Raw genomic sequence first — 23,206 nt, 5'->3', positions numbered from 1 at the left:
CCCCCCCCCCCCGCTGCCCACCCCCACCTAATTTATTTTAGTTTTCAACATACGTTCTTGGTTTTACTTCTTAGACCTGCATATGCAGTGACTTTCAAAGCTAAGAGTAGGGGAGATAGAGGTTTAAAAGCAATAAATAACCAAATGTTATCAGAGCCCTGCTGAAGGAAGAGGATGCAGCTGTACGAACAGGACCTGGGCTTGAGACAGAGGACTGTGTGCTCCAGGAGTCTTTGAGGCCCGGCTTGAAAATGGGAATCCGGAGGTGTGGCGTGGCAGACCTTGTCGTCTATTTATTTTTCTTTACCGTTCAATCCCTGGAGCAAAAACCAAACAACCCAAATCTCCCCTTTATTTGCTCAAGAGACCACCTCTCCCTACCTTTTAGCCCCAACACACACACACACACACACACACACACATGTAGATGTCTGCATTTTTTTAAAATGAATTTTTGTGGGTGGGTTGAGTGTTGGGGAAAACGTTACCTTTTGGTACATTTGCAAATGTAAAGACCCACTAGTTTATGCCATTAATGCTTTTCTTGTTCATTTGATCTTGTGTGAATTACCTTTTGTTTATATATGTCAAACATATCTATTGTTTTAATGATTTTTAAATGGCAATTGCTGTATGATTTTATTTTATTCTTTCCCCCCTTTAGGAAAGGACCTGTCCTCCCGTAGCGAAACGGACCTTAACTGTATCTTTGGGAAGAGAGGAAAACCTGCCAATGACAAAGAGCAGGTAAGAGGCGTCAAGTTTACGTACACTATCCAAAATGAGACAGAAAATCCTGTCTGGCCTTATAATTTAGGCTGATATTTTCCTCTTTTCTTTTGACATAGTTAAAAAAATGTTTTTCAAGAGTCTTTTGTGGATTTTTTGGCCGATACTTAATAGGGGATCTTAGGTCCTGAAAGGGGAGAGAGAGGGGGAATGACATGCAGCAAATGACTGCAGGTGGGAATTGAACCCACAGCCGCTCCGTACATGGGGGTGCACGCTCAACCAGGTGAGCTACCCAGGCGCCCCAACTTTAATTTAGCCTGAAAACAAAGGCACATGCAACCACGTTTAAACATATCTATCCAAACGAAAGCCTGCACACTGTCGATTGCTTTACAACTTCAGAAATAATGTTTGGTTTGGCTTGCTTTCATTCTGTCATAAAACAGCCTAGATAGAAAACGTCCTAATATGCACCAAAAAAAAAAATGTATCCAAATTGAAACATAGACCCACAGAAACACTAAACAAACTGTTAGACAAATTAGTTTGGGTTTCTCTGGGTCCATGTGCAAGTAGTGCATATAATTGAAGCATGACACAAAAAAAGTGAAAATAACTTCTTTCCATAGTTCCAAAGTGTGTTCAACTGATGGACCTTCATCGTCTTTACAGTCAATTTATGATCAGATGCACTTGTTTCTAGGACTTTTCTATGTAGTAATTATATCCAAAATAGGAAATATGACATGACTAATGCCTGTAATAAATGATTATTCATTAGATCCAGTAAGTCTCTTATGGCGTTTTTCCACTGCATGGTACCTACTAAACGCGCGTCGACTCGCCTTTTTTGGTTTTTCATTACGAAAAAAATGTCCCTGGTACCTGCTAACAGGTAATTTTTTTTTTTTAGTACCACCTCAGTCGAGGTTCCAAGCGAGCTGAGGAGATCCCAAAAGGTGACGTGAAAACCTGCAGACTACTGATTGGTTGGAGAGGATTGTCAATATTCACCGCGTCATCAATGCTTGTGACTGATGAGGGGGGTCGTGAACAATCTCGCCGTTTAAATAGTTTAGCCAGTGTTTTTTTGTGTGTTTTTTTTCTTCTGTTTAGCTTCTTTTGAAACTTAAATTGTCTTCTGGCTAACAGCCACATGCCGAGAATCAAAAATAACACACCTCCGTTGTTCTTTGTGTGTTGTGTTAGGTCACGGCAGTATCTCGCCGAATCAAGCAGGTACCATAAATGGAAAAAACACCATATTGGGCACTACAGTATATCCAGGTACAAAAGATTAGTAGAGAATACTCCTAATCCAAGCTGTAAATGACTATTTTGCAATGAAACTAGTTTTCTATACCAAGGCCTGTGATCCCTTTTAACCCAGTCAATGTCAAGTGTGCACTGGGGGAGGAGACGGCATACCTCTGGCCAGGTGGCTCGCGCTTATCCCCCTCTGTCTTGGTAATTAAGGGTTACCACTGGTGCTGATGCCTCCATCAGTCGCTGCAGTATCATGTGGTCCTTGTGCTTCTACAGCGCCGCTCCTGAGCAGCCTGTGGCCCTAGATTACCAATGTCACATCGTGCAGCTTTAACACTGCCAACAGGCCACTGAGGCCGACAAGAGCACCTAAATCCAGTTAAAGGATTTGCACTCTTACCCCCTGCTCCTCACCCGGCACTCTCCCTCTTCTCTACTTCTGTCTTGGAGCACTCACATCAGGTAGTTATAATGCCAGGGGGCATTATTAAAGGCAAATCCAAATTGGGGTGAGGTGTGCAGAAATCTGAAATAATGATGCTTGCAAAAAAGTTTTTGTTGCTTCTGGCATTGGTGTTAGGTCACATCAAACGTCACGTTGCCATTTGGCGTTATGCTGGCTCTCGTGCTTTTTGAAACGTAGCTTACAGGCTTAGACAGGTGAAAATTGCATTCCAGTCCTAGCAAGTTTCTTTGGCTTATCTATTAAAAAAAAAAAAACTTAAATACATTTTTAGATATTGGATGATTTGGATATTAACATCATTGTAAAGACATGAGTAGTGACACGAGCAGACACAGAACTTCAATGTCTTTTGTTATAAATTAATACATCTTTATCATTACATAAACTGGTACTTTTGGTGTCAAAAACTGCTGACTCCATACAGAGCCAAAAGGACAATGACAAATATAGCTTTTGGAGTCAGACAGAGAAAAGCCTCCTGTTGGCTTCCACCTGTTTATCTCAAGCATTTGGCTTGAATAAATTGGCATCTTCAAATCCATAAATTGCACGAGAAAAACCTTTTCTATTCCCCCGCAGGTGCCGTGCCATAACATTACAATGGCTACTGCTCCCTGGCTGATTAACATTGGAAATGCAAGCAATACGCACCATCGTTTTCTCCCTAATCGTTTGGTTATGGGTTGTTATTTTTCAGCCAGGAGGGACACCATTGACCATATCGAAAACACTGAACACAATCACAATGGCATCCCATGAGGCCTTGTGTTGAAGCCCAGCAACATCTGAGGTTACTGGGAAGAAGTAAAGAGGGTGATGGACCAATCAAGCTCTAGGCGTTGTGCAGAATCTCCTCTAAATGTGTCAGTGACACTGCAAGTGACCCTTGGCGCACCCTGATCTGTGATTACAGTAGTCCACCATCACTATTACAGCACAAATTATGCTCTATTATTTAGACACTCGGAATAATCTCCATACCATAAAGGATTACACTCCTAACTAGTGGCTATTTAAACATTAGGGGCTTTGGTTTAGCGGTGAGGCCAAGGGACCCGACCAAATCTGGATCGGTTTATCCAGAAATGTCCTCCTTCCCACTCATGAATCTTCCAGTACCTCACCCACCACCTACTGCTGTCTCTCCAGCCTCCCTTCCACCAGTCCCCCACTGCTGGGGTTTTCCTTCCTCTGCAGTGATGTGCTTCCTGCTCGCCTCTTATCGCTGCTCACAACGCTCCCTGAAACGCAGACACACATGCATTCAGCTGTCCCTGTTCGTCAAAAGCAGGGCTTGATTTGTTAAAAAGCCCGAATGACCCCATTGGACAGATTATTAACCCCTTCATAATAATTGGTCGGGTTCAGTTAGCCACTTGGTTTCATCTATAATTACTTATCATTCATATGTCTTTTTAATTATGTTTAGTAGTTGTTTTTTGGGGTTAAACTCCTGCTCTTTTTAACTCACATTTGTAAAAAAAATTAATTTTAATGTAAGATATATTCTCAGCACAGTAGGTGTGTGACAACAAAACAAGCCCACATCCGATAAGTCCCTCAGAAGGCTTACATTTATTTTCAATGCATTTATGTAGAATATTTGTAGGGTGTCATTAGATCTCTGATAATATATAACTGAACAAGCCTAAGCAAGCGTATCACTGTCAAGTTTGGATGATTGACATAAATTTCCGACTTTATTCAAAATGAATTGAGGTTCAATACCCAGCCCTACTTACAAATGGAAGTGGATACTGAAGTTTTAAAAGCATGCTAAACATACAGTTTAGGTACTCTTCTAATCTACAATCTTATGCAATCCAAAACAACTGTTCTGCCATAATGTTTTTCTTTTATGATGCCTATCTATCATCTTCAGTTTTTTTTTTTCTGAAACTTGTCATATGTTCAATTCATTTATACATTTTAGCATCAAGGTCATAGTGGGAGTGTTGTGCTGGACTGCATTATATTAAGGGCCGTTTCTAATATTCTGCCCTCATGGATGCAAATGGAGAAGACAAACACTTCGATATAATCAGGTACAACACTACCACTATGACCTTAGTGATAAACATAATAACCTCAGTCCACCTCACTGCGTAGACCCCTGAAAATGTATGTTTAAACCCTTTTTTTTTCATTCCCTGACCAAGGAGGGTTTATCAAGTTGTTGTGCAGCACCTGTCCATCTATATGGCTCTCTGTTATCCATCACCCATCCCACGCTTGCAAGCTCCCTCCATCTCCTGCTTCTTCTTGCGCCCCTCAACACAATTACTCACAGTATGACAAACGACAGGCTCTCTCTGCCGAGATATCAAAAAGCCCCGGCCACTTCTAAATGAAGCCACTTTGGCAGCCCTGTGCTCCCCGTGCTTATCGGCGGGCGAGCAGTGCCCCTGGCCGTCCTACGTCCCCATCTCCTTCCTCCTTCTTCTCCACCACTGTGCCCTTCTCAAGGGGTTTAGTTAGGGGAGCCACATGGAGGGCCAGCCCGGCTTGATTTATCTCCCTCGCCCCTCTGCCCGGCCACTCAGGCAGGCCGAAAGAGCCGACGAGGCTCCAACGGGCCTCAGCTCGAAAGCCCGGCATTAGCTGAAATAAACCATTCTGCCGCCCAGTGAAAAATGTCCTCTGATTGGCTAATTAATCAGTCAAAGGGGAGCGACGCGGCTTGTGACTTGAGGGACCCAAGCGGGCGACCGCAAAGGGCCTGCTGATAAATAGACTCCTCGCCGATTCATACATCAACAAAAGTTAGTCATTTTTTAAAGCTGCCAGCCCAGATGAAAGGTGGAAACAAGCCATAGTTTTTATTTTTCCACCTAAATTTGCTTCTGTGTCTTTAAGGGAGTAGGGGTGTTTAAAAAAAAAAAAGAAAAAAAAAAGACATTTGCTTCAATGTTGTTGTTTTTGGGTGTTTAAAACCAAAAAAAGACATATCAGTTATCGTTTTTTTGTTTTTCCTTTTACAGCTTTTCACAAAAACTGTTTCAAATGAAAACTAAATTATGACTCTAGAATTGGCATTGTAATAAATGTTAAAGAAAATGTTAGAGTTCAAGATTTCAGTTTTTTTATGTAATCTACCAGTTTTTGATTTTGTTAAGAAGTGTAATATTATAATCTGCAACATTTTATTTCAAGCTTACTGATTCAGCCCCTTAAACAGCACAGTAAAACAATTACATTCATATCTATAAAGACGTTTTACAGTCCACATATACGATATTAAAAGCATCAAATTTGTTACATCAACCCATTCATTAGTTCTGTACTCCTTAAAAATGTCAGGGAAGAATAATGGTTGAGCATAATTTGGTACAAGGCTTGTTTTGACGTCTGAACCCTCCAGTGAGAAAGTCGGTATGGCTCACCCTGCTCTCGGGTCAGCATGACCCCCGCGGCCTCTCCCACTCCCACTACTGCTCAGGCACAAAGGGCCGAGGATCAGGCCTCATCGGGTGGCACCTGTTGCAAGTTTTTCCTGCCCACGCGTCTTCCACATGAAAGATCGCACGTCAGCGGGGGCTCCCCTGATACCACCGTCTTAAGGAATATGGGGCAGGGGCGCCGCGGGTTGGGGTCTCGAGCGTTTGGCAGATGCGTCTGCAAGGCGCCAGGGAGTCGATGGGCGGAGTCGGCAGGGAAACTTTGCTGACAGCGCAGAGCCAAAATGTCTTTTCTGTACAGAAATGGTCTTCAACTCAAAAGTGTTTCACAGTAGATGGTTCCATTAACATCTCTTTAGTTTGCTATGATCATTTGACTAAAACGTGTTTTACTACATCTAGACTTCATGCAAGTAAACAGTCCGGTACGTTCCTCTTTACCCTTTTGCTTCCATTACTGGATTTCATCATTGTGGCGTAAACTAATAAAGGGTGGCTTAGATGGCTTTACTTATGGCAAGTACTGTATTTATTTGAATATGTTTGTATCAAGCAGTTTTATTATGATTTTGATTCTTCACAGGACTAAGTGTCTGACCTGTTGGTTTATACTTAAAGGACTATTCTTTATGTACTGCTGAGTTCCACTTCATTGTACAATTGCCAGTGTGAATAGAAATACGGCACCAAAGCAGAGATTTTCTTATTTGCTCAACTGTCCCATCAACTTCAGCATTGATCTGTTGAAAGGGGATGCCGGTGAAAACGTGCATTGTCGCAGTTTGAATGAGCCAGTGCACTCATACAGGGAGCTGAGCTTATTGTCAAGCCAAAGAGCTCTAATGCCTTCTAAGATAACATCTAATTGCCTCAAGCGTGTTTGAGCATGTTTGTTGATGGTCCCGTTTGCCTCTACCGCTGAAAATATCAAGACCCGCCAAGCACGAGCCTCTGCTACACACACACACACACACACACACACACACACACACACACACACACACACACACACACACACACACACACACACTACCACCCTGACAGTTCTGTGGACTGCTCCCTCCCGTCCATGCCAGCTCCCTGACACTTACAGATTAGCACAGAGAATAAAGAAAAAGAGGGCGTCCGTCTCTTAGTTACAGGCCTAAGCTAGAATACATGGGGCCGGGGTAATTACCGCCTGGTGAAGCTGACCGCCCAAAGATTTTCAGCCCTCTCGGCTGTTTACAGCTGCCGACTGCTGGTTAATCACCGTTTCTTAAATCTAATAAATCACAGGTAGAGAAAAAAATAGTCACTGTTTCTTCCCTCTCTGGGGTTGGGGTGAGGGGACCCTATGCTCTTGAGGGGGGCATTGTCGGCAAGCGTTTGCAATGTTGAACAAGCACAGGGCAGTCATGCTGCATGCATAATGTTGTCTTCATTTGTTACTTATGATAAACGTTCTAACACCGGGCACACAGTGCAATTTTTCAAATCCATTTTTTTTGTGTTTTGTCTTAACTACACACACACACAGTGTGCCTTTTAGCAAAAGTACTGCTTTATGGAAGCTTCCATGTGTGGCGTTTAATGTACTAACAATACACAATTTTAAAGTTTTTAACTTTGTTCCTTTTGTGTAAATATAATATCTGCAGAAAAGGAGTAACATTTTACGATCCCATTGGAGGCAGTGACATTGCTTTAAAAAATTGATGTTCAACCGAATGGTTTGCTTATTTACCAGGGAATAAGGTATCCACCTGTTTTTCTGTCCACCCACATCATGCTCATGAAGGATGGCTCGTTGGACTTGTGTGCTCATCAGGGAGAGACAGCTGGCTAATCAGGGCCTGATCCATAGACCTTGAGTATCGCCAAATTTATTATTGTGGCAGGACAATGAGGGCACATTCATGCAATTACAGACCCAACCAGTATTGGCTAGAAATTATTGGAAAAATAGCAAATAATGCAAACATGCACTTTTAAGAAAATAAATGGGCAACTGCAGCTTTGCCGAATGCTAATTAACATTTGAGCCAGAAGGTGACGTTATACCTCTTTTGAAAAGCTGATAAGTAAGACATATTTGTTTTCATAACTTTTAATAAATACAGTGGAACTTATCACCACACAACCAGTCACCATTTTTCATAATAGATCCATGAGGGTCTAAAGGAGCTGGTTGTGCGAGGAAAGGCTGCCTGGTTACTGCTGGTTTTGGAGCCAACATGAAGTGCCCAATTTAAACCAAGAAAACGGTCTTAGTTTTAACACCTTTTAATCTGATGGGGTATTACCCAGGTTTAAATATGAAATGTTGACAAATTAATTGATTTATTTTCCCCTTACATGTTAACAAAAACATGTTTTACGTGTAAGTTAAGTAAAACATGACATGTCATTTAGCACTTTTATCCAGAGCAACTTCCAATTCATTGCTTTCAATCTTGAAAGTGCAAACTACAGACAGCAAGTAGTAAATTTAAGTACATTAGCTTTAAATAAGCAGAACTACAGAGCCATATGAAAGTGCAGCTTTAAAGTGCCCATATTATGAAAGAAAATCACTTTCTGGGATTTGAGGGGTTAATTTGTTTCTCTAGTGCTTCCACACGCATATAAACTTGAAGAAAAAAACATCCAATGTTGTTTTGAGTGAGATACGGTTTCTGAATGTCCTCTGCCTTCAGTCTCGGGGTGAGCTGTTCAAAATCTGAGCGGCTTTCTACATAACTTGGCAAGGTGACTAACCGTAGCATGCTAACTCATTCTCAATTGCAAAACACTGCTACAACACACACTAGTACACCATATTCTACAGACAAACTACTTCCATGTCCTTGTTCTACAGGTATTCCACAAGTGCACCCTTGTTTAGAAGAAAAGGCTCATCCTGCCTTGTACTGACCAAAGATGGAAAAACAGTAGCTAACTGATGTTGTCATTACCTAGCTACTGCGCATGTACAACTCCCAAAAAAGACAGTAAAGAAGTGAGATGCCTCATTCTGTAGCTAAAACAGAGACTTAAATACAAAGGGAAAACAGGATCTGCAGCAATGCCCGGTTCGGCACAAATACAGTGTTTTTTTTTGTGTGTTTTTTTTATAAATGAAACCACGTAAACTTATTCTGGTACAACCTCAAAATACAATTATGAATCTGAAAATTAGAAAAATTTGGGTGCTTTAAGAATATTGTGTGTGTGTGTGTGTGTGTGTGTGTGTGTGTGTGTGTGTGTGTGTGTGTGTGTGTGTGTGTGTGTGTGTGTGTGTGTGTGTGTGTGTGTGTGTGTGTGTGTGTGTGTGTGTGTGTGTTTTTTCATCTGAGATGCATTTGGAAGAGATGTGTTTTTAGCCTTTGGCTGATAATGCGTAGGCTTTCGGCTCAGGACAGAAGTCCTGACCAACAGTCAGGATTTTGTCGAGTCATTAGATTTTCCCCGTTGTGAAGAGGCAGCAAGCAGGTTGGCTAATGCGGAGTGGGTGGATTGGGGTATAGTGTTTGACCCTGTCCGGGATGTAAGCTGGGGCTCATTCGTGGCCTTTTATGCAAGTGCTAGTGTCTTGAAGCAGATGCGGGCAGCAATTGGTAGCCAGTAAAGAGAGCAAAGGAGATTTGAACTGACTAGAGCCTGAACCCGAACCTATGTTCTGCATTAGAAGGGGACATATCCTTCTGATGTTACGTAGCATGTATCTACACAATTGGGTAGTTGCAGTAATGTTGGCAGTGAAGGAGAGTTGGTCGTCATGTTTCACAACCAGGTTTTTAGCAGTCTGGGTGGGGAGTACCACAGAGATGTCAATTGTTATAGTAAGGGTAGGAAAACCCTTCTCTGGAAGGAAAGGAGCTCAGTCTTGTCAAGATTAAGGTACCTATTGCAACAACATAGACTGGAGCTGCAAAGATACCAATGCGGTGCTTTACAAAATACAGGACCTTTGTGGTCATGATAACAATTGGAAGGAGTGTGATTGCTAACTGTTATTTTTAATACCTAGAATAAGGGCTGCAACTAACCATGTAGTCTATAAAAGTCATGGCAAATACTCATGACTAAGATGGGTTTCTCCATTTTCCTTATTTTAACAGTTTTAAATCGCAGATACATTATGTGATTTAAATTATAGAAAAAAATGAAACCTTTTGAAAAGCTGTAACCAGCGACTGTTTAATGTTGACCCAATATAACGTTTACTTGGTAGTATTAAGTATAGGGTAAATGAAAATATGAGTCATGTCCTGTGCTGATCCACAGAAGTAGCCAGCATGAAATCCACCCTGCGAGGGTCACTAAGTGGTAATATTTTGCTATATTTCAGGGACATATTGCAGGTTAACCTCCTGTCCAAACAATCCTGCCCCATACCAGTACTTATCTCTACAGATAATGTATAAAACTATAGAAACACAATAGTCCGCTCAAGGGCAATGTTTTTTAAATACAGAGCCGTTAAGCTGTCCCAAAATTGTTTACTGATTTACTACTTAGGGAGGCCTACTTTCACGAAATGTAGTACTTAGTTGTGCCCTAGGTAGCTGTGCAGTGTAGGGGGAAGATTAATTGAATATGGCTCTGTATTAGCAAAGACTGTTAGAAACATTAGAACGTGCCTAAAAGTATTGATAATGAAATTTTAGCTTGTAGCTTGTCTTGCTCCATAAAGGTTTAAGATCTAGGCAAGTCAACATAATTTCTCTGCTGATCTTGTTGGGTTGAAAAAGTTTCACCTGTGCTCTAGTGAATCTTTTCCACCCTCCCTCTGCTGGCTTGATTGACTCTCCTTCTGAATATGTTGGCTTCAGTGTCTTGGCACCTTGGCACACGTCTTACCGTTGGCTTTCCATGGGTTACATTAGCAGGGAGAGATATAACTGGAGTGTCTTGAAGGAGGCGGCCTGTTGAATGTCTTCCCACCCTCTCCTTTTCTTTGGGACCCTCGGCGGGGCCCTCCCTGTGTTCCCTGCCCAGCCCCCGCCAGGGGAGAGAGCGGAGCAGGAAGGGCCCGATAGCCAGCCAGACCGCTCCTCTGCCGAAGGAGCCTTATCTCAGAACTGCACACAGTGCACTGAGCGCATCCTTTTCCTGGGGTTCGAGGAGGAGGAGGAGGAGGAGGAGGAGGAGGAGGAGTAGACATGGCTGGATGTAGGTGTGTTCTCCAACCCCGCTGTGTTGTAGCCAGGGACTGCCTTTTTCAGTCATTCTTCTCTAGTTCCAGCAATTATGTTAACTGATTTTATAAACTATAAACTGGTAGCGTCCCTTCTTGAGCTGGAGCTGTTGGTTTCATGCAAATTTCTTTTGTGCATTTTCTATTATAGGACAAAAATTCCAAATTTGGTTTTGTTTAAATAGTAAACAAGTTTTATGTTACTTTTTTTTTTTCTTTAAGGATTGGCATTACACAAAGAAAAAAGCTATATCACTATGAGCATTATTATCTGATGGCATGAGAAAGTTTTACTTCCCTTTACGATGCTAATGTATATTTATATGTACATTTTAGTCTTTTGCTGCAAGAGCTTCACCTAATCCGTTCAATGAGTAAAAATAGTGATTGACTGAGGTTTGGAGTCCATTCTTTAAAAAAAAATTTAAACTATATGTTGCTACCCCTGACTCCAGCATAAGACTTTCTGTAGGAATTTGACTGTCCATTATTGATGAATCAGGAATGTAAATTAGTTCCATTTCATTCATGTGATAAAGGCATTTTCAAATTCTTAAAGAAGAAAATGTCACTGGTCTTGAAGAAAAGTGTAGATTTTTATCTATTAGTGCTACACACAAACAAGGAAATTCGGAATCTTAAAATGTTGATACGGCAGTGCTTACTCTTGGTATTATATTATAAATTCTTGTACTGGCCTTGTTTGATTTCTATTTTATGTTAAAAATACTTTATGATAAAGCTTGTATATTATGTGTATTCTGGTTTGAGGGTTTGTTTGATGCTGTATACTATGGCATTAATAGAAATTATGACTGATAATAACCAGAGAAAATCAACACTCATGGAAATACGGAAATAAGATCTCAAACAAGGCTGCAGAGTCGTTTCTTAGTAACATGTTGCCCTCAACAGTCGCCAACAAAAATCTCCAGGGCTGCCAGTAATGCTGACTGGATCTGGTTTATATCCATGCTACACGCATGCGTGTCCTGTCGGATCAGGGTCTAATGGAGATCCCCAGGCAGTGAGGACGAACCACGGACCAAGTTCCATCCACTTCCTTGATGAAGGAGATGTTTCTCTCTCTCAGTCACTCTTCTTTTTTTGCCCCTCGCTCATTCTCTCATTCCCTCTCTTGAGAGTAATTTCACAGGCAGTTCTAAAGTGGCCCCTAGCCATCTTCCCAAATCCCAGTTACATGTTGTTTGGCGCAGTCAGCTCTAAGCCCCATCTCCTCTCTCCCAAGCAGAGAGGATGCCATTGTGCAGTAACAGGGAGTATAGATTTTCTCTGGGAAGTTGGAAAGTTTTGTTTAATGGCACCTCACCTGAAGGGCCTTGTCCCCCTTGTTAGAAGTTGGGGTTCTTTCTGCTTGAGGTCTGAGGTGACGGAAAACTTTGTAGTCCATTTAAACACCTGCCTTGTCATATAGCCTCAATCAGGTGCTTCATGACTTTGTGAAGGTTCTGACTCCATCCTTTTTAGATAGAATACAGTCAACAGAATATGCAGTAACTCATGTTAAATAATGATTTTACATGCATGTCATTTTAACAATTTAGAGCCTGAAAGTATTGAACCAGGGGTATATATACGGAGCAATCATTTCTCACCATATTAATCAATATTTTAGGCAACAAAACAATGAAGAGCCTTTTAGCAGGTTAAGACTAATGGCTTGTAGGGTTTCACGGAAGTCCCTGGTGGCTAGTTTGGCACTTTTGATACTCCTATGAAAAGATAGATGTAATGTACGAGGAAGCCCAGTATATGTAGTAACGTCACTTAACATTTTAGTTTTATTTTTGTCCCACAAGACCTGTTTGGACCTACATTAACATTATTTCACCAGGCTATCAGTTAGGTTGTCTTATCTCAATCCGTGTTAAGGGTCAAAGACGTGTAATCTGAGTGTAAAAGCTATAAGGCCAAACCGTGAGGTGACTCGACACAACACTGTTTTCAATTCATCTCTAATCTGTAGGGTTTGAAAAATGCCGTCCACTTCATCTCTGAGGCAGGCAATACACAGAGCTGCATTGTTTAATGTGATTCTCAAGAGGAGCTCCTGTATTCTTCTGGACAAATCATTATGCATTGAGTAGGCCATTAGGAAAATGAAGACGAATGGGTGGCAGGGGTAAGGTGACAAATTGTTCATGCTGTAGAGTTAAAAACTAGACTGTTGTACCTCACAGTTGTAAAGTAGTCCCTGTTTAAAAATGTCCAGACTGACACGCATTCCCAAATTGGAAACATTTTTACCAAAACAAATAAATGAATACTGCATTTTTCTCATTTCTCCCTATTTTCCGTGTCTTTAAGACCCAGGGATCACCTTCTAATTGCCTCTCTGGAATCTGTTAAATCCTTTTTTGCTCCGAGCAGCTTCCACTTTCATCCCAAAATGGGTCGTTCTGACAGAAATCTGTGTATCTGATGCTGCTATACTTTTTGGCAAACGCACGTCGAGACCTTCACAAATTAACAAACACCTGCCTGCAGAGTTGCAAACCAAGGGAAATATCTTGTGTCTCAGAATCAAGAGGACATTATGCCAAACACCAGAAACCTGCATTCGCCAAGAAGAGTAGTGGTCACAGATGATGTAAATTCTTGTCACAGTTGCCTGACAGATATTTGAGACAATGGCTTAACTACTCTACAAAACACGGTTTTGAAAAATAGACTCTCCTGGCTTATTAGTGTTTATTATCGCACGTGACACCCTCTCTTGCTCTGTTTGTTTTCTGTCTATGTGCCACTGTCTATACAGACGGGCCCAATGCCCAAAAGTGATCTTTTAGAGAGAAAAATAAACATTGAACTAAACAAACACCTGACGGTTTAATCAAAAACTAAAATCACCATTTATTGTATCTTGTGTTGTATATTGTGTAATTAAATTTGACATTTTACAGCTTTGAGTTACACATTGAACTTGCAATGTAAATATTTCTTTATCGTGTAAAATGATTTGTGTGTGAGGTGTGTGTATGTATCTCTGTCTATATATATCTATATAGATATACAGACATCCTGTACACTGTCACCACTTAATGGTTTATTTATTAAAGTAGGTATGTTTTGGTTCAGGCTGAGAGATGGCTGTTTGTAGGCCTGATTCTGCAAGGACACACAGCTGGGTGTGTGGAGCTGCATTGTGTTGTAAGAAGATGACAAATGTCACATGTGTGACAATTAGGTCCATTGATGCTTATTTTAAGATGATCCTTTAACACCTATTGTTACCGCAATATCCTATTTGGGGCTCTTTTTTTTAACTCACTAAATCTTTAAAAAATCTGCCTGGTTAATCTTGGCACGATGATTGACGATCACTTAAGCTCCTCAGTCCACCATTGTGTGTCTGTCTATTTTTGTGTAGATCCCCTAAATGCTGCACTAGATCCTAACTGTGTCTTCTCATGTGTGTGTGTTTTGGTCTAGGAGAGCAACACCAATGATTCTCGGGCTGAGGCGGAGAGTTTTACTCCTGCTGCCTTTGAACTGGATACAGATTCAATCACCAATACTGTGAAAAGTACTCTCACTATGCAGGAGTATTTTGCACAGCGAATGGCTCAGTTGAAGGCTCGTGGACAGGACCAGAGCACAGCACCCTCAATGGAGACCAACGAGACATCGGGTCCATCTGAGGAACCCAGTCCTATCCTCCTCAGCGACAATGATTCAGAAGAGTCCAGAAAGAAAAAGAAGAAAAAGAAGAGCAAAAAGTCATCGTATGAGCTGGAAGTGATTGAAGAGAAAAGTACTGCTCCTTCTATCATAATAGTGGACGATGAGGACCAACAGCAGGAGCGTTCAGGGAAAAAGAAGAAAAAGAGGAAAATCGTTGAAAGCGAAGGAGCTACAAATGAGAACTGTAGCTCCGCCACTGGCGTGGAGCAGAGCTGCAAGGAGCTGCCTCCGTCGAAAAAGAAAAAGCTTAAACACCAAAAGGAAACCGCGCTTCTAAACGGACACGGGCCAACTCAGGATCAAACTATAGAATCTGAGGTTGTTCACAAAAAGAAGCAGAAGAAACGAGAGGAGGTCAATGATGTAGCAAAAGAGAACGAGGAGGAGCCGGTACAGAAAAAATCCAAAAAGGACAAGAAAAAGAAAAGCCGTGACTAGGATGAAATTAATAGAATTACCTCCAATGAAATCAGGGACTTGATACTCATGTTGTCGTATTATCATAAACATGATTATGGGGGCCCACGTGTAAGAACTGATTGCTTTAAATGTCTTGTATAGATACAGTCTAATAACCTCAGACATTTGATAAAAAAAATCTATCTGCAATGTATTTATACAGACCTAAGTTGGCATTCTTTCTTGAATGAGTCGGTTTATCTATCAAATTGAGAAATACTTTGAGTGCTGCCATGTCTCTCTCATTGAATTAAATGTTTCCAAATTGCTTAATTAGGAAAAGTGGTTATTTTGTTTTTGTTTTGAAAAGATGTTTTTTTCTTTTCTTCAAATGCCGTTATTGTCTTACCACCTTTATATGCCTCATCATTACTATAAATTTAGCATTTAAAGCGGAATTTATTTTCTTGCCAGCAATTAGTTTAACCATCTTATTCCAGTTCTTAAGACAATGGATAGAAAGTGACCCAGAGACAGTTTTTGTTAATTTTGCAAAAACAACAGAAGCACACAGACATAGTCATCTTGATGTGATATGACTTGCCAAAATATGAACAGATGTCATTTGTCTGTCTCACACATTTATGAAATGTAAGAAAACTGACAAACTTTGGTGCTTTAAAAGAAGAAAACACCTTCTTCTTCTTTTTAAATAAATAAAAAATTCCAATGCACGTATGTTTGTTGTTTTTTCCTTTCATAGGTGGAGTGCAACGTAGGTGAGTTTATAAGGGAAACAGGAGAGTGCTGAGGAGAAATGGGTTTACTTTTGTTGAGAAGTACAGAAGCTGAGCAGTAAAGGTAATCTAAAAACATATACCAATGTGTGCCTTCAAAAATTGATGGCTTTCACAACAGTCACCCGTTCCACTACCAATGGTATGTAATCGTTTCTTAGACTTAACTGACAAACTCAACAAGCCAGGTTTGTTCAGCAAGGTTGCATGAGTCAAAGGAGGAAAAGGGAAAGTACAGATGTCACATCGTATGTGTCAAAGCAACAGCATTCCTCATAACGATTTGGGGGTTGTGATTGGTTCATTTGTTATACAGACTCTGCCTAATGCTGAAGGTATGATGCACAGGTATGTTTTTTTTGTTTGCTTTTTACTTCTGTCTGTTTTTACTGTAAAGTCATGGATTGAATTCAGATTACATAGCCCACATACACCGTTCCAGGTTCTTTTTAAAATTAAAGATGCCTTATCACAAAAAAAACTGAATTTGGCTCTCCAACAGATGAGGCTATCATGTTTTATGTTAAGAAATTAAGCAATTTATTTCCTTTTAGAAGTCAAGTTAGTCACTATGAATATACTGTGGTTGTTAAAACACCATTTACTGACACATTTGCACATAAGTAAAATGTATTTATGATGTGCTTTTTGCAGATGTATGATTTACAAAGACAAACACAAGAAACAAGAATGCAATACACAATTGGTATTACCAAATAATATTGGAAGTGTATACTGGTCAAGCAAACGCCTTTCTGAATAGTTTTGACTTTTAGGATTTTTTTTTAAGAATTCACTGGAACTGCAGACCGCATGGGAGCATGCAGAGCATTCCGTAGTTTAGGCGCTATGGACTCGCTCAATCACCTCCGATCTCAAGCTGGGTTTGTGGGATAGACAGTACATTTAGCATATTAGACCTAAATGAGCTAGAAATGACCGTGCAATGCTCTGCTCAAAAGAGTATGAATTTTAAACTAAATTTTATATGCAACATGGGAGCCAGTGAAAAAACTTAAAGCTGCACAATGAGTTCCTGCATGGTTTCAGCTCAATTTCATTTTTGTCTCAAATTGTAGGTATTTTTCCTTGATCCTCTAACTGCCTTCCCCCTGAATACACAGTGAAAAAGCCCGGTCTCGAGAGATTGCACAGGGGTCGTAAATGTCAAACAAACACTAGGGGCACAGGCTGTGCACCAAAAAAAAACAAAGCTCTAGCCAATCACTCTCAGATATAACTCACGCTACTCAATCAACTCTGCTAAGTGTTTACACAAGTCATTGTGAGTTAGGTTGAAATCGGGCAGTCAAAACTACAGATCTCAGTTTGCTGATATTTCTTAAGCGGAAAACAAGATCTGGGTTAGCATGATATGGTCCCTTTTATTTTGAAAATGTTATTCAAATTATACATTGGAATGTATAACAGCTGGTTATGTTTGACAGAGATATATTAGAAGTGACAAAGGTATAGTCTAATAATGCATAACACTAGAATTCTTTCATAAACTGATTTGAATGTGTACTTTCTTACAAAAGTAATTACACATAAATAGACAAAGCCCCTCCTCAAATCACTGACAGGGTGAACAGCAGCAGGCTCTCACCCACACCTCGGTTACCACATAGAGCTATTAGTCAGTTCAGAAACCCCTTACTCAGAGTTTCATGTGCGTAAGTCCAAATTACAATAATGTGAAACCTTTGTCTTTCACATTACTGTCTGACTGTACTGCACATACACTCTCACTTACTTCTTTGCCTCCATCAGCTTACACTTGTTATGACTTTTACTGGCACACTGACTTCACAGCGATGTGGCCCATGTTAGAACAGCATGACCCTGTAAATCACTAATTTGCCTGTTCTTGGCACTCATATCTCTATGCACTATCTGTGACTTCAGGTGCCATATCCTGTTCCTGGGGGGGGGGGCTGACACTTACATGGGATTGATGGTTAGAGAGGCACGACTGCCCAAAAGATGTGTCCTACAATTTAACATACATGTTGCCTGTGGATTCACTCTGTAGGATGGAAATTAAAGAAATGTTAAAACCACACTACCTGTGTTGAGTTTATCCCTCCTCCATAAATACAGTATTACAAACTGAGATGCTATCTATCTGACCTGTGATCAATAGCTTTTAGGGCCCTTTTGTGTGTGAGCTACTCCATGACTGGAGCCCGAGAATATCCTGTCAACAGGAACTCCTGGATTTGATATGCACCCGCCTCTGGCCACAGAAGGAAACTGATTTGTTTGTAGCATGTATTCAGTGGTTTTATCTCTTCTGCTCCACATTGGTTTTCTCCCAAAGTTTATATAAAAAAGAAGACTTTTTTCACCACTGAGGGAATGTCATTTTAGTAATGGCATCTGCATTTTGTTTAACAGGAAGTCTGTGGAAAAATTACAAAGAACATTTCTGTCAACTGCAGCTGATTATAAAAAGAAAAGAGGAAAAAAGGTTTAAAAAAGAAAAAGAAAAAGTAGTGCTTTGATTTGCAGCACCCATGGCACCCTGGCACACTTAGGAGTTGTGCAGTTTGTAATGTTAATGCTGAACAGGTTAGATGAGTTTGTCAGGTGAGTGTTTCCTTGTTTGTTGGCTAGTCACCATTACAATTTCCTACTTGTAAAATTAGAACTGGATATTTTCTGAAGGTTGTAAATCACTTAAGCTCCCCTCCCCAGTTTGAAAAACTTTGGTCACATGTGACACAACAACTAAAAAACAAATAATCCTAACCTTTGCAGTGACTTTTAGAGCCATTGTGAGTGTACTTTGTCCGTTATCTGTCAATGGAAAGTGTTGTTTTGTTGTGAGGCCAGTTTAAGTAGTTAGTAGTGTTGAAACGCTGCGCTCTCTCTCTTTCCTTTCACGGGGCTCAACTTGCAATCGAGGAGGAGCCGAGAGTCCTCCGGGGCTTCTCCTGGAACCTGCTCCTCAAATATAAAGCGCTCCCCCATCCACCAGGAAAGACTGAATCATAACTCACAAGGAGGAGCCGCAGCCTGTACGTGCGTTCTCCTACAACCAGCACTGACATCTGTAACCTAGCAGTAGTAATCGAAACAACACCGCGGGGTTAATTTAAAAGAAGTAAAACAGCAGTTTCTGTAGTGGTTTAGCTTTTTAATCCGCCTCCAGTGTGCCTCCCCAGAGAACGCAACTTGTGAGAGAGACAGTGAGAAGCGCATCTTAAGTTTGGAAGAGGAGAGAGCGCGCAGATGGCCGCCCTCATCAGCGCGTACTCGTCGTGGCCAGAGTCCTTCGAGTGTCCTCCAGGAGACGGAGACGTGCCCGACGGACATGGCCCGCACAGGACCCCCGTGAACAAGGCGCCGGAGCCGCGGATCAGACGGCCCATGAACGCGTTCATGGTGTGGGCCAAAGATGAGCGCAAACGGCTGGCCGTTCAAAATCCAGACCTGCACAATGCCGAGCTCAGCAAAATGTTGGGTGAGATTCAGTTATTTAAAGTTTTATTAAGTTACATTTTTTAATAGCTTATATTTTATTAGTGCTGTTATTATTAGAGCTGCGTTTATAAGCCGTCCACACACTTAATAATTCCCCTAGGCCTCGGCTGCTGTACTAAAGTTTTAGGTTGTTTCCAACATCAAAATAATAAGAACATTTAATTAAATTCTAAAAAAACGGCTAAAGGTATTAAAAAAAGACAAAAAGCATTGTGTTTAATCGTAATAAATTACACCAAGTAAATTACATACGTATTTCCAAAGCCATTTTAGTAATAGTCAATAAAGCGCGTCGCCAAAATCCTCTGAAAATAAATGTTCATGTCTGTAAAACCGTAAAATTCGTTAAGACTATGGACAGAACGTATGATTTTTCATTGCAGTTACACCACTTGGATGAGTGCTTAATGTTAAGCTCAAAATCTGGCACTCTCGCACACGGACATCATCTTAAAGCCAGTTTCAGAAGAACAAAACATCATGTAAAATATGCTTTAATAAATAAAGATGAAATTGGCCCTTGTGTTTTTCTTAAATAGGATATGCATTACTTAAAGGAAAGACCCTAAAAACAAATATAAACTTGACAGGAAGCAAGTGAAAGTTTTAATATACAGTAGATGTTTTTCTTTCATTTAAAAAAGATACCTCTCACCTGATAAGTAGATGCCATTATGAGTTGTTTTAAAGTAAAGAAATACTTATTTTTTATTATTCCTGTGATCTTTTTTATAGTGCTATTTATTTAACCTTTGTTTAATTTTCAACATGTATTCCCGTTATTATCATTATTACCAGTATTCACATGAATTCAATATCTTAATTATCCAATAAAGGAATATAAGCCTAAAACTCTAAAACTGATTGAGAACATGTGGAAATTAGTAGTGGTACAATATGTTAGTGGGTGAGAAAATACATTCAGTCATTTTAATATTGTGTAGTTTTAACGGACTTTAGACATGAAATAAATTGCAAACTCATTTTTTTGATGCTTGTGATTTGTAGTTAAAATAAAAAACAAAAACAAATCTGTCTTTCCTTCTCGCAGGAAAGTCATGGAAGGCCCTGACTCCCCCTGATAAGAGGCCCTATGTGGAGGAAGCAGAAAGGCTCCGGGTGCAGCACATGCAGGACTACCCCAACTATAAGTACCGGCCTCGTCGCAAGAAACAGCTGAAACGCATCTGCAAACGAGTGGACCCTGGCTTCCTCCTGAGCGGGCTCGCCCCCGATCAAAACGCCCTGCCCGAACAGCGAGTCCTCTGTCACCCCCTCGACAAAGACGAGGGCAGCCCTAATGGTATGAGGAGTGGGTTCTCCAGCCCCAGCCCTGCTCTGCCCAGCGTCAGAAGCTTCAGAGACCCAGCCGGTTCCAACAGCAATTTTGACACCTACCCTTACGGCCTGCCCACTCCCCCTGAGATGTCCCCATTAGATGCCATGGACCACGAGCATGTACCCCCCTCTTATTATTCAACATCTGGTAGCTCTTCCTGCTCTTCCTCTTGCCCAGACGAGCACCACCAGAATCAGACACACATGGGCAGCCCACCCCCTTACCACACTGACTACGCTCAGACCCAAATCCACTGTGGGGGCGCACACATAGGTCACATCTCTCACATGTCCCAAACTGGTGGCGGTGGACTGATCCATGGCCCTCCGCTGTCTTACTACAGTTCCTCATCTTACCACCAGATTCCCCAAGGGCTCCACCAGGGCCACCTGGGTCAGCTGTCCCCCCCGCCAGAGACACAGGGTCACATGGAGACTCTAGACCAGCTGAGCCAGGCAGAGCTTCTGGGTGAGGTGGACCGCGATGAGTTTGACCAGTACCTGAACTCCACTGGGACAGGGTTCCATCCTGAGCAAGGCAGCAGTATGACCGTTACAGGACACATCCAGGTGGCGTCAGCCGCCAGTCCTTCTGCCACTGCCTGTCCCACCAGCACCACAGAAACCAGCCTCATTTCAGTGCTAGCGGACGCAACAGCCGCCTACTACAACAACTATGGCATCTCATAAGCTTGGTCACAGCACCCGTTACACTTGTGGCTGATCAGAGACACTACAGGGGTTAAAATGGGTGAAGAAATGTGGGATGATGCTGCACTTAAGTGCCAGTAAGGGAAAGATTTCTTTGTTCTCATCTGTAATTTTTAAAATCCCGTATTAGCATCTATGAGCAACATCATCCCACCATGATTAAAAGCTGAACTGATTACGGAGCAATACGATTGTCTGGAGCTGAGGAAAAAACAAAGAGCAATTGGAGGAATACGAAGAAAGGGAGATGGACACCTCAGGGATGCAGACACAAATACTATAGTATGCCACCTCCAGTTGTCACAGTGTTTCTAAACCAGAAGAACAATCCTAAAGGCTTGTTGTGTCCACTTGTAAATGTCACCAGTTACTGTTGCCTCTGCGGCATGTACAGATGCTCTTTAGAAACTAATTTAAGTCCTGTGATGTTTCGCATAAATGCTGACTGTAATGCTATTATCGACGCTTTCCATTTGACTGTTTGTATTCTAAGTTCTCGCTCTCATTAGCTTGGGAGTCTTACCTCAGTAGTTGTAATTGAATGAGGTTTTAGTTGGACATTTCTTATGCAAATTAAAAAAAACGGCATATAATGAAGAAAACAGGCGTTTATACTTCTTCTCAAGTACTTAATAATATATAATCATAACCTCTACGATGAAAATAATAATGGTAACTATAACTGTATGCTGATTAAGGTTTGTGAAAGACAATAATTTAAAATAAACTTAAAGTTTTATATTAACGCAGTTGCTACTTAATGTGCCCACAGACAACATGCCACAACAAAAGAATTATGTAGGATGAGGTAATGGTAATAACTGATGCACTTAAAGCTATTGTGCTGAAGCAGGTGAAACACATTTCTACTTATCTATACATACCATCTAATTATTATAATCAGATTACAAAATCAAAAAACAATAAAGGAAATAAGGACTCCACTTGAAGTGTTCATGCACAAATGGGAGAAAATGGCGTGTGCTATTTGTCCATCTTAGAACTGAGTGTCACGCCACATGTTCTTCTATTTATGGGCTCTGTCTAGCTGTTGTACTGCAAGTGGCCCATTCTGACACCCACTCCCCTGCTTGCTTTTTCCACCCTCCATCACATCATTCTTCTCCATCCGTCTCCTCTCGCTTTCATTTCATCCCGGTTCAGAGGATTAGTGTAAAACAGGCACAGCCGCCTCCATCCCAACCGTCCTTTGTTTTCCCGGAGTCTTATTCTGGTTGCCATTCTTAGGCACTCCGGACCCCACGTCCACCCCCACCCCCTCACCCCGTGTTCTATCTTGCTGATGCAGACCTTTCGTAATCTGTGTAGAATAAATAAAAAAATAAATCCCAGGGCTTTGTTGACTGTTTTACACCCTCCTCATTTTTCTCTTTTTTTACCCCCCTATCCTCAACACTCCTCCCCTCTCTGTTGTCTTGAATTTTTCTTTTTCGATAAAAGGAATTCAGGGGGCTTTTGACAAATCCTGGAGTCTGGCTGGTCTTCCTGCATTTTTTTTTGGGAACGGTTGAGTCGTGCTTCTTGTAAAGAGGATGTGGCGGAGGAGCGGTGTTTCCTGACTGATAAGGGAAAAGCCTCTCTCTGTCAGGATGTTTGGACCTAGCTGGGCCCTGCATTAAAGAGCCAGAGAGAGGGAAGGGAACCCGCTGTTCAGCAAGCGGGAGGAAACACTGCCGTGCCGATTAGCATCTCACTTGCTCGTCTTTACTTACCCGCCATTTTT

The 23,206-nt window shown here is 41.3% G+C and overlaps 2 protein-coding genes across 2 annotated transcripts in view; both read left to right on the top strand.

Moving 5' to 3' along the window:
- pinx1 (PIN2 (TERF1) interacting telomerase inhibitor 1) overlaps positions 1 to 15,463 on the top strand; it is a 22,326-nt gene extending 6,863 nt beyond the window's left edge. The window contains exons 6-7 of the mRNA XM_034900046.1: positions 665 to 747; positions 14,477 to 15,463. Coding sequence (XP_034755937.1) covers positions 665 to 747; positions 14,477 to 15,166 — 773 coding nt within the window. The 3' untranslated portion in view covers positions 15,167 to 15,463. The remainder of the gene's footprint in view (positions 1 to 664; positions 748 to 14,476) is intronic.
- Positions 15,464 to 18,844: 3,381 nt separating this feature from the next.
- On the top strand, positions 18,845 to 22,814 carry sox7 (SRY-box transcription factor 7). The gene is made up of 2 exons (XM_034900045.1): positions 18,845 to 19,393; positions 20,465 to 22,814. Exons 1-2 carry the CDS (start codon positions 19,162 to 19,164, stop codon positions 21,439 to 21,441), a joined length of 1,209 nt encoding a protein of 402 aa, XP_034755936.1. The 5' UTR covers positions 18,845 to 19,161; the 3' UTR covers positions 21,442 to 22,814.
- The last annotated feature ends 392 nt before the right edge of the window (positions 22,815 to 23,206 follow it).

Source organism: Etheostoma cragini, chromosome 18 (assembly GCF_013103735.1).
Source record: "Etheostoma cragini isolate CJK2018 chromosome 18, CSU_Ecrag_1.0, whole genome shotgun sequence".
NCBI lineage: Eukaryota > Metazoa > Chordata > Actinopteri > Perciformes > Percidae > Etheostoma > Etheostoma cragini.
The sequence above is the reverse complement of the archived record's forward strand: the minus strand, read 5'-3'. Positions and strand labels throughout refer to the sequence as shown.